The 12,757-nt window shown below is 42.3% G+C and overlaps 1 protein-coding gene across 1 annotated transcript in view; it reads left to right on the top strand.

Annotated features, from left to right (window-relative positions):
• The window catches only part of LOC123492856 (X-linked interleukin-1 receptor accessory protein-like 2), a 368,998-nt gene that overhangs the window by 348,231 nt on the left and 8,010 nt on the right, over window positions 1–12,757 (top strand). Inside the window, exons 9-10 of the mRNA XM_045226227.1 lie at window positions 2,415–2,555; window positions 3,059–3,235. Coding sequence (XP_045082162.1) covers window positions 2,415–2,555; window positions 3,059–3,235 — 318 coding nt within the window. The remainder of the gene's footprint in view (window positions 1–2,414; window positions 2,556–3,058; window positions 3,236–12,757) is intronic.

Here is a 12,757-nt window from a genome sequence, read left to right as displayed (position 1 = left end):
CAGACAGCTTGGTGCATTCAACATATCAATACTTTTCACAAATACAAGTAGTGATGAAGTCAAGCTCTCCTCTACTTTGAGCGAGGAGAGATTGATATGCATATTATTCATGTTAGCTCTCCGTGTACATTTAAGGCCCAGCCGTGCTGCCCTGTTCTGGGCCAGTTGTAATTTTCATAAGTCCCTCTTTGTGGCACTTGACCACAAGACTGGACAGTAGTCCAGATGCGACAAAACTAGGGTCTGTAGGACCTAGGGTCTGTAGGACCTGCCTTATTAATAGATTTGTTAAGCAGTGCTTTATTATGGACAGACCTCTCCCCATCTTAGCTACTGTTGCATCAATTTGTTTTGACCATGACAATTTAGAATCCAGGGTTACTCCAAGCAGTTTAGTCTCCTCAACTTGCTCAATTTCCACATTAGTGAATGATTTGTCCCAAATACAATGCTTTTAGTTATTGAAATATTTAGGACTAACTTATTTCTTGCCACCCTTTCTAAAATGGCTGCAGCTCTTTGTTAGGTGTAGCAGTGATTTCACTTGCTGTGCTAGCTGACATGTATAATGTTCAGTCATTAGCATACATAGATACACAGGCTTTGCTCAGAGCCAGTGGCATGTCATTATTAAAGATTGAAAAAAGTAAGGGGCCTAGACAGCTGCCCTGGGGAATGCCTGACTCTACCTGGATTATGTTGTAGAGGCTTCCATTAAAGAACACCCTCTGTGTTCTGTTAGACAGGTAACTCTCAATCCACAATATAGCAGGGGATGTAAAGCCATAACACAAGTTTTTCAAGCAGCAGATTATTTATTATCGATAATTTCAAAAGCTGCACTGAAGTCTAACAAAACAGCTCCCACAATCTTTTAATTATAAATTTTTCTCAGCCAATCATCAGTCATTTGTGTAAGTGCTGTACATGTTGAATGTCCTTCCCTATAAGCGTGCTGAAAATCTGTTGTTAACTTGTTTACTGTGAAATAGCATTGTGTCTGGTCAAACAATTATTTTCCCAAAAGTTTACTAAGGGTTGGGAACAGGCTGATTGGTCGGCTATTTGAACCAGTAAAGGGGGCTTTGCTATTATTGGGTAGCGTAATGACTTATGCTTCCCACCAGGCCTGAGGGCACACAATTTCCTGTAGGCTTAGATTGAAGAGATGGAAAATAGGAGTGGCAATGTCATCCGCTATCGTCCTCAGTAATTTTCCATCCAAGTTGCCAGACCCCGGTAGCTTGTCATTGTTAATAGACAACAATCATTTTTTCAACTCTTGCACACTCACTTTACGTAATTCAAAATTACAGTGCTTGTCTTTCATAATATGGTCAGTTATGAATGGATGTGTAGGTTCAGCATGTGCTGATCTTGCCAATGAAAAAATTATTAAAGTAGTTGCCAATATCAGTGGGTTTTGTGATGAATGAGCCGAGTTGTCCTTTTTGCCCAAAATGTCATTTCAGGTGCTCCAAAGCTTTTTACTATAATTCTTTATATCATTTATCTTTTTTTCATAGTACAGTAGTTAATGGCAATGGAATCCTCTTGAATGGTACAACTGCAGCTGAATGGTGATTTCACAGGGATGGCTGCAGGGCCTTCGTAAAGCATCTCAGACTAGGAGTGCTGATCTAGGAGCAGTTTTGCCTTTTAGATCATAATGAATAAGATTACAAGGACAGGGGGGACCTGATCCTAGATCAGCACTCCTACTCTGAGACGCTTTGTGAATACAGGCCCAGATTGTGGTTTAGCTCAGTATCCTTGTATGGTCTATGGATTTCTTATACAGTACATATGGTAACATTACCTATTTTGATCAACAAAATGATTAAGGAAATGCCATCATCACTCTCTTCCTAAAGGTTTTATGATGATTTCACAGATGAGTACGTTCTCACACCAACCTACCAAGTAACAAAGTGATGTGTGTCAGTGACGAGTGGCCTGACAGATTGTGTAATGTATGACGGATGCAGGATGAGAAATTATGCTGCTATCATCTGGAGTGACTGCAGCTAAGATTTATGGCTCGTATTTGGTGAATGGCAGCGGGGCAAACATGAAGGATTATAGCTAGTTTTGCGACCCCCAGCCCCTTTCATACACACACAAACACGTTCAATAATGTGTGTGAAAGCATACAGTGAAAACACATTCCCATATCTCCCTCTTTATGCTATGTTTATGTAAATTAGAGTTCCTCACAGAGCATTGGGAAATGACTAAACCCTAAAGGGCCCAAAGAACTCTGAACGAAAGCTTCTGTTGACAGAGCAAAAAAAACACTCTTAAGTAGAAAGATACAGAGGAATTGTGATGGGTAATGTTAGTGTTGTGGCTGTTTAGCTGTTCCTCCTCAGTCCTTCATATCTTTCTCTGTACGTATCTATCTCCTGTACCAGACATGTACAGGCTAGAGCTGGCTGGTGGACTGGGAGCCATCCTGCTGCTACTGGGAGTCTTCACGGCCATCTACAAGTGCTACAACGTGGAGATCATGCTGTGCTACCGGAGGCACTTTGGGAGTGACGAGACAGAGGACGGTGAGTGTGTGTCACCTGGTGCTGGGCTGGGCGTGTCCTACATGGCCAGCTCTGGGCCTATAGCCCTCCCTGAGAGCCAGTGTGAGTCTGTGAGCAGGAAAAAGGTCAGTCACAGCTCTCAGCGGCCCGGAGACTGTGACAGAAGCCGTTTTCTCACCGTATTAAGCATTCACCCAAGAGAAAATGATGTGCTTGAAATTCATGAGAACTACAGCCGGTGCTCTGACCCTTATTTTAGCAACACATGCTGTATTCAGAATAAGTTCCCATTCTGGCCACTTATCCCATAGTTGTCTGTATCCACACTGCTTTGTTTTAGGATTTAAGTTTAACAATTTTATGACATGGTTGTCACCTTCTAGGATAGAGCCCCTTGCTATACATTCACAATAGAGACATCTTTTTGTTGTTAAACAACTATGTCATGTCATACTCACATTCATCTAGAATTCGCATTTGATAACAAAACACAGTCTCTCTGTCTTTGGTCTCTTCACCCACAGACAACAAGGACTATGATGCCTATTTGTCCTACACCAGAGTGGAGCTGGATTCTGTGGACAGGAGCTCCAGTGAAGAGGAGCAGTTTGCTCTGGAGATCCTCCCAGATGTTCTGGAGAAACACTACGGATACAAGCTCTTCATCCCCGACCGGGACCTCATCCCCAGCAGTCACAGCAGTGAGTGATCCCTCCCTCCATCCCATCCCTCCATCCCCCAATCTCTGTCATTCATGGGAAGGCTTCTCTCTGTTCTCTCTGTGATTCAGGTCCTCCCTCCATCCCTCTCTCTCTCCCTCCATCCCTCCCCCCCCCCCTTCATCCAATCCCCCATCTCTGTCCCTCATGGTAGGGCTTCTCCCTGATGCCCAGAATTCAGTTGACTGTCAAGAGAAATCAAGACACATGCACATCTCAATCTCCTCTGCCGTGGCTGTTTTCCTTCTGCCATCGCTTCACATACATAAAAAAAGCCAATCTAAATGATGTGTGTTGTAGTGTGTTTTGAGGGCCTGCATATCTGTCAATGCTGGATCCCCACAAGCCTTCCAGGCAGCTACTCGACTGTTTATTGGTGTTGGCATCTTACTTGAGAGTGGTGTCAAAGAGTACCATGTATGGTAAAGACAGAGAGGAAATGAAATTCAGCAACTGCATTTGTGGTTTACCAGAGTTTTAGATCAGCTTGATACATGTCAATTCACCTTGGTATTCCTCTTTACACACAGTCAAAGGTGCACGCACGCGAGCTAACACTCGCTCTCACACACACACACACACGCGCACACACACACACACACACACACACACACACACACACACACACACACACACACACACACACACACACACAATCACATAGCCCCAACAGACACATACAGATCTGGCCAACAAACACATCCCTCCATGGATGTAATTTTGCCCTATACAAAGAAAATATACATTATGCTCCCTCCTTGCCCTCCAAATATCTTAGAAACTAATTTCCATTCCTTACATAATTTAACATGCAGTGCATCCAAAATACAGTGGGGAAAAAAAGTATTTAGTCAGCCACCAATTGTGCAAGTTCTCCCACTTTCACAAGATGAGAGAGGCCAGAAAATCACATTGTACGATTTTTAATGAATTTATTTGCAAATTATGGTGGAAAATAAGTATTTGGTCAATAACAAAAGTTTCTCAATACTTTGTTATATACCCTTTGTTGACAATGACACAGGTCAAACGTTTTCTGTAAGTCTTCACAAGGTTTTCACACACTGTTGCTGGTATTTTGGCCCATTCCTCCGTGCAGATCTCCTCTAGAGCAGTGATGTTTTGGGGCTGTCGCTGGGCAACACGGACTTTCAACTCCCTCCAAAGATTTTCTATGTGGTTGAGATCTGGAGACTAGCTAGGCCACTCCAGGACCTTGAAATGCTTCTTACGAAGCCACTCCTTCGTTGCCCGGGCGGTGTGTTTGGGATCATTGTCATGCTGAAAGACCCAGCCACGTTTCATCTTCAATGCCCTTGCTGATGGAAGGAGGTTTTCACTCAAAATCTCACGATACATGGCCCCATTCATTCTTTCCTTTACACGGATCAGTCGTGGTCCCTTTGCAGAAAAACAGCCCCAAAGCATGATGTTTCCACCCCCATGCTTCACAGTAGGTATGGTGTTCTTTGGATGCAACTCAGCATTCTTTGTCCTCCAAACACGACGTAGTTGAGTTTTTACCAAAAAGTTCTATTTTGGTTTCATCTGACCATATGACATTCTCCCAATCCTCTTCTGGATCATCCAAATGCACTCTAGCAAACTTCAGACGGGCCTGGACATGTACTGGCTTAAGCAGGGGGGACACGTCTGGCACTGCAGGATTTGAGTCCCTGGCGGCGTAGTGTGTTACTGATGGTAGGCTTTGTTACTTTGGTCCCAGCTCTCTGCAGGTCATTCACTAGGTCCCCCCGTGTGGTTCTGGGATTTTTGCTCACCGTTCTTGTGATCATTTTGAGATCTTGCAGATCGAGGGAGATTATCAGTGGTCTTGTATGTCTTCCATTTCCTAATAATTGCTCCCACAGTTGATTTCTTCAAACCAAGCTGCTTACCTATTGCAGATTCAGTCTTCCCAGCCTGGTGCAGGTCTACAATTTTGTTTCTGGTGTCCTTTGACAGCTCTTTGGTCTTGGCCATAGTGGAGTTTGGAGTGTGACTGTTTGAGGTTGTGGACAGGTGTCTTTTATACTGATAACAAGTTCAAACAGGTGCCATTAATACAGGTAACGAGTGGAGGACAGAGGAGCCTCTTAAAGAAGAAGTTACAGGTCTGTGTGAGCCAGAAATCTTGCTTGTTTGTAGGTGACCAAATACTTATTTTCCATCATCATTTGCAAATAAATTCATTAAAAATCCTACCATGTGATTTTCTGGATTTTTTCCCCTCAATTTGTCTGTCATAGTTGACGTGTACCTATGATGAAAATTACAGGCCTCTCTCATCTTTTTAAGTGGGAGAACTTGCACAATTGGTGGCTGACTAAATCCTTTTTTTCCCCACTGTAAATCCCAAACTCCTTAGGCTGGTCCAAGCCATGCTTCAAGAAATACACTGCTTTCTATGTCTGTTTACTCACAGGCACGCCATGGGGCTCAGTAGGGTGTATTGATAGTTGGGAAATTGCTGCATAGGAAATGAATTATAGAGAAGTATTCAGTTCACTGAGAGGCAGTCTGCCATCAATAGTACCAACACATTTATAGATCAGGACAACATGACCAAATAACAACATGTTTAAACACCTCATAGAGAGAGAAGAGAGAGAGTGACTCTCCAGTTCAGTCCTGCTCATACAAATTGTATTATTTATGCACTGCAAATTGACCGTGAAATTGCAATGTGTTGTTGCTTTTCCATCATTAATTTTGTTAGGAACTGGCAAGAGATGAAAGGAAGAGCATTTCAAATCAAATCCACCGACATCGCCAAGGCAAGATTAACATATGTATGCATATGTCATTACTAATTAAACATCTGTATGTAAATTAATATCATGTATGTAAACGTTGTAAAGATATTAATCTATTTGACCATATTTGAACTCTATTAGCATAGTGCCTCTGTATTGCAGTCAAAAAAGGCAACAACATTAATTTATTCCCCCAAATCCTATATTCACTTCCTTTCTGGAGTCTGGACACAGAAAGTATTCATACCCCTTGACTTATTCCAAATGTTCCTATGTTACAGCCTGAATTCAAAATGGATTAAATATTCAAACATTTTTCACCCATCTAAACAAAATTCCCCATAATGACAAAGTGAAAACATGTTTTCAGAAATGTTAGCAAATTTTTTGAAAATGAAATACAGAAATATCCCATAGTCAATACTTTGTAGAAGCACCTTTGGCAGTGATAACAGCTGTGAGTCTTTCCTTGTACATAGGCATAAACATTGGTATACTATGATCTATAAGGCAATTTTGGGAAAACTGCCACTTTATCTCTGTTAATCTTTGATAAGGTCAGAAAATAATTACCTACTTTTAACGGTTCCTAAAATGGCAAAAAGTGTTTTAGCTACACAGCTCCGTGGTCCTGGAATTCTCTCCAGACCAGCTTGAAACTCCAGGATCTTCTTTCCTTGGAGTTTAAAAGTTTGGTTGACTCACATGTTACTGAGGAATGTGATTGTCATTAGCACTTGATGCGGTGGTACATATACAGTGCATTCGGAAAGTCACCTTGACTTTTTCCACATTTTGTTACGTTACAGCCTTATTCCCAAATTGATTAAATAGCTTTTTTTTTCTCATCACCAATCTACACACAATACCCCATAATGACAAAGCAAAAACAGGTTTTTAGAAATGTTTGCAAATGTATTAAAAATAAAAAACGGAATTATGACATTTACCTAAGTATTCAGACCCTTTACTCAGTACTTTGTTGAAGCACCTTTGGCAGCGATTACAGCCTCGAGGCTTCTTGGGTATGACGCTACAAGCTTGGCACACCTGTATTTGTGGAGTTTCTCCCATTCTTCTCTGCAGATCCTCTCAAGCTCTGTCAGGTTGGATGGCGAGCGTCGCTGCACAGCTATTTTCAGGTCTCTCCAGAGATGTTTGATCGGGTTCAAGTCCGGGCTCTGGTTGGGCCACTCAAGGACATTCAGAGAGTTGTCCCGAAGCCACTCCTGCGTTGTCTTGGCTGTGTGCTTAGGGTCGTTGTCCTGTTGGAAGGTGAACCTTTGCCACTGACTGAGGTCCTGAGTGCTCTGGAGCAGGTTTTCATCAAGGATCTCTCTGTACTTTGCTCCGTTCATCTTTCCCTCGATCCTGACTAGTCTCCCAGTCCCTGCCGCTGAAAAACATCCCCACAGCATGATACTGCCACCACCATTCTTCACCGTAGGCGTGGTGCCAGGTTTCCTCCAGACGTGACGCTTGGCATTCAGGCCAAAAACTTCAATCTTGGTTTCATCAGACCAGAGAATCTTGTTTCTCATGGTCTGAGAGTCCTTTAGGTGGCTTTTGGTAAACTCTAAGCAGTCTGTCATGTGCCTTTTACTGAGGAGTGGCTTCCATCTGGCCACTCTACCATAAAGGCCTAATTGGTGGAGTGCTGCAGAGATGGTTGTCCTTCTGGAAGGTTCTCCCATCTCCACAGAGGAACTCTTGAGCTCGGTCAGAGTGACCATCGGGCTCTTGGTCACCTCCCTGACCAAGGCCCTTCTCCCCGATTGCTCAGTTTGGCCGGGCAGCCAGCTCTAGGAAGAGTGTTGGTGGTTCCAAACTTCTTCCATTTAAGAATGATGGAGGCCACTGTGTTCTTGGGGACCTTCAATGCTGCAGACATTTTTTGGTACCCTTCCCCCGATCTGTGCCTCGACACAATCCTGTCTCGGACCTCCTTCCTTCGACCACATGGCTTGGTTTCTGCTCTGACACGCACTGTCAACTGTGAGACCTTATATAGACAGGTGTGTGCCTTTCCAAATCATGTCCAATTAATTGAATTGACCACAGGTGGAACCCAATCAAGTTGTAGAGACATCTAAAGGATGATCAATGGAAACAGGATGCACCTGAGGTCAATTTCGAGTCTCATAGCAAAGGGTCTGAATACATATGTAAATAAGGTATTTCTGTTTTTAATTTTTTATAAATTTGCAAACATTTCAAAAAACCTGTTTTCACTTTGTCATTATGGGGTATTGTGTGTAGATTGATAAGGATTTTTATTTATTTAATCAATTTTAGAATAAGGCTGTAACGTACCAAAATGTGGGAAAAGTCAAGGGGTCTGAATACTTTCCGAATGCACTGTAATATATATTTTTTATCTATGACGCTTGCATGCTTCTGTAATTGAAATGTATGTGCGTCTACTTCCCACATTTCTTTTTCTAAGTTGTTACAGTGTGTCTGATATTTGTCTCAAACATTGTTTCCCCCTGCTGCTGTATTTGGTGGTCCAGGGCTCTCTTGAAAAATAGATTTTATCTCAATGAGACTAACCTGGACAAATAAAAACAGAGCTTTGCACACCTGAATTGTATAATAATTCTTCAAGCTCTGTCAAGTTGGTTGTTGATCATTGCTAGACAACCATTTTCAAGTCTTGCCATAGATTTTCAAACTGATTTAAGTCAAAACTGTAACTACGCCACTCAGGAACTTTCATGTCGTCTTGGTAAGCAACTCCAGTGTATATTTGGCCTTAGGTTTTAGGTTATTGTCCTGCTAAAATGTGAATTTGTCTCCCAGTGTCCATTGGAAAGCAGACTGAAATAGGTTTTCCTCTAGGATTTTGCATGTGCTTAGCTCTATTCCGTTTCCTAAAAAACTCCCTAGTCCTTGCCGATGACAAGCATACCCATAACATGATGCAGCCACCACTATGCTTGAAAATATGAAAAGTGGTACTCAGTGATGTGTTGTATTGGATTTTTACAAACGTAACGCTTTGTATTCAGGACATAGTTCATTTCTTTACCAATTATTTTTGTAGTTTTACTTAAGTGCCTTATTGCAAACAGGATGCATGTTTTGGAATATTTTTATTCTGTACAGGCTTCCTTCTCTTCACTCTGTAATTTAGGTTAGTATTGTGGAGTAACTACAATAATAATAATAATAATATGCCATTTAGCAGACGCTTTTATCCAAAGCGACTTACAGTCATGCGTGCATACATTTTTTTTGTGTATGGGTGGTCCCGGGGATCGAACCCACTACCTTAGCGTTACAAGCGCCGTGCTCTACCAGCTGAGCTACAGAGGACCACAATGTTGTTGATCCATCCTCAGTTTTCTCCTATCACAGCCATTAAACTCTGTAACTGTTTTAAAGTCAACATTGGCCTCATCGTGAAATCCCTGAGTGGTTTCCTTCCTCTCCGGCAACTGAGCTTGGAAGGACGACTGTATCTTTGTAGTGACTGGGTGTATTGATACACCATCCAAAGTGTAATTAATAACTTTACCATGCTCAAAGGGATATACAATGTCTGCTTTTTAAAAAATCCATCTACCAATAGGCGCCCTTCTTTGCGAGGCATTGGAAAACCTCCCTGGTCTTTGTGGTTGAATCTGTGTTTGAAATTAACAGCTCGACTGAAGGACCTTACAGATACAGTGGGGGAAAAAAGTATTTAGTCAGCCACCAATTGTGCAAGTTCTCCCACTTAAAAAATGATTTTTCGTAGGTATTTATTTGACAAATTGCAGAAAATCAATTGTGGATAATGAATTTATTGAATGGTCACCTACAAACAAGCAAGATTTCTGGCTCTCACAGACTTGTAACTTCTTCTTTAAGAGGCTCCTCTGTCCTCCACTCGTTACCTGTATTAATGGCACCTGTTTGAACTTGTTATCAGTATAAAAGACACCTGTCCACAACCTCAAACAGTCACACTCCAAACTCCACTATGGCCAAGACCAAAGAGCTATCAAAGGACACCAGAAACAAACTTGTAGACCTGCACCAGGCTGGGAAGACTGAATCTGCAATAGGGTAAGCAGCTTGGTTTGAAGAAATCAACTGTGGGAGCAATTATTAGGAAATGGAAGACATACAAGACCACTGATAATCTCCCTCGATCTGGGGCTCCACGCAAGATCTCACCCCGTGGGGTCAAAATGATCACAAGAACGGTGAGCAAAAATCCCAGAACCACACAGGGGGACCTAGTGAATGACCTGCAGAGAGCTGGGACCAAAGTAACAAAGCCTACCATCAGTAACACACTACGCCGCCAGGGACTCAAATCCTGCAGTGCCAGACGTGTCCCCCTGCTTAAGCCAGTACATGTCCAGGCCCATCTGAAGTTTGCTAGAGTGCATTTGGATGATCCAGAAGAGGATTGGGAGAATGTCATATGGTCAGATGAAACCAAAATATAACTTTTTGGTAAAAACTCAACTCGTCGTGTTTGGAGGACAAAGAATGCTGAGTTGCATCCAAAGAACACCATACCTACTGTGGAGCATGGGGGGTGGAAACATCATGCTTTGGGGCTGTTTTTCTGCAAAGGGACCAGGACGACTGATCCGTGTAAAGGAAAGAATGAATGGGGCCATGTATCGTGAGATTTTGAGTGAAAACCTCCTTCCATCAGTAAGGGCATTGAAGATGAAACGTGGCTGGGTCTTTCAGCATGACAATGATCCCAAACACACCGCCCGGGCAACGAAGGAGTGGCTTCGTAAGAAGCATTTCAAGGTCCTGGAGTGGCCTAGCCAGTCTCCAGATCTCAACCCCATAGAAAATCTTTGGAGGGAGTTGAAAGTCCGTGTTGCCCAGCGACAGCCCCAAAACATCACTGCTCTAGAGGAGATCTGCACAGAGGAATGTGCCAAAATACCAGCAACAGTGTGTGAAAACTTGTGAAGACTTACAGAAAACGTTTGACCTGTGTCATTGCCAACAAAGGGTATACAACAAAGTATTGAGAAACTTTTGTTATTGACCAAATACTTATTTTCCACCATAATTTGCAAATAAATTCATTAAAAATCCTACAATGTGATTTTCTGGAATTCTTTTTCTCATTTTGTCTGTCATAGTTGATGTGTACCTATGATGAAAAGTACAGGCCTCTCTCATCTTTTTAAGTGGGAGAACTTGCACAATTGGTGGCTGACTAAATACTTTTTTTCCCCACTGTAATTGTATGTGTGGGGTACAGAGATGAGGTAGTCATTCAAAAATCACTTGTTAAACAAATCTTTACTCCTGGACATATTTAGGCTTGCCATAACAAAGGGGCTGAATACTTATTGACACAAGACATTTCAGCTTTTCATTTGTATTTTATTTGTAAAAATGTCCAAAAACATAATTCCACTTTGACATTATGGGGTATTGTGTGTGTGTGTGTGTGTAGGCCAGTTACACAAAATCTCAATTTAATCCATTTTAAATTCAGGATTTAACAAAACAAAATATTGAAAAAGTCAAGGGGTATGAATACTTTCTGAAGGCACTGTAAATACATTATGTACCCCCGATACATATCTATGGTTGAATCTATTAGGGACTTGTCCATGAAAACACCACAACAGTAGATCAATACCCATACTCAATGAGACTTGGGGCCCTGCAGGAAAAACAACACATAGCAAATGGTTGAACTGCTACCCTGCTACCCTGCTACCCTGCTACCCTTCTACGCTACTACCCTGCTACCCTGCTACCCCCGCCAAGTGTATACTTTATCATGTTTACATACTGTTTTACCCACTTTATATGTATATACTGTATTCTAGTCATGGCTCATCCTATATATAACTACTGCTGAAAACTACCTTTTCTATTAATATACTGTCCATACTGTCTATACACACCATCTTATATAACTGCTGCAGTACACACCTTTTATATTCATAAACTGTATATGTAATCTTTTCATATGTTAAGCCACATTGATTAAGCTGCACGGGCATAATGAATGAACATTTGAATGCAAATTCAGTCTGAGTAATATTTAGTTAGAATGGATCAGACTTAACTCCCTCTTTACACTACATTGTGTGCTGCCTAAGGGGAAGTGTGGTAGTTTTCTTTTATAGCCTTCTATGTTCAGGGGCTTTATTCTTAAATGCATACTGTATTAACCACAGTGTGGATACTATGCTGTGTAAAGGAAGTTCAAGTTCAGCACCAAGAAATGCTGTTTTAGCCTACTTTATTTTTTTTCTTCTTGAGATCTCTGTTATAACGCTATCTAATGTGATTTGGCCTTATGTTTACTTTCAGTCAACTGATTTAGTTACGAGGCTAATTAATACAGTATAGGTCTACTCTGAGCATGTGCAGTAGGAGGTGGAGGTGGGGCACGATTCGTGTGGTGACACTGGGGCCTGTGGTGGTGTTTGGTGTCAGGGAAGGGAAGGGAGCTGAAAGGCTGTGTGGGTTGGGGGTGAGGTGGTGGAGCAGTATGTGTGGTGGTGTGTTGGTGGAGCAGTATGTGTGGCGGTGGAGCAGTGTGTGTAGCGTTGGAGCAGTTTGTGAGGCGGTGGAGCAGTATGTGTGGCGGTGGAGCAGTATGTGTGGCGGTGGAGCAGTATGTGTGGCGGTGGAGCAGTATGTGTGGCGGTGGAGCAGTATGTGTGGCGGTGGAGCAGTATGTGTGGCGGTAGAGCAGTATGTGTCGGTGGAGCAGTGTGTGTGGTGGTGGAGCAGTATGTGTGGCGGTGGAGCAGTATGT

The sequence above is a fragment of the Coregonus clupeaformis genome, chromosome 2 (assembly GCF_020615455.1).
Source record: "Coregonus clupeaformis isolate EN_2021a chromosome 2, ASM2061545v1, whole genome shotgun sequence".
NCBI classification, from domain to species: Eukaryota; Metazoa; Chordata; class Actinopteri; order Salmoniformes; family Salmonidae; genus Coregonus; species Coregonus clupeaformis.
This window is presented reverse-complemented; position numbering and strand designations above follow the sequence as displayed.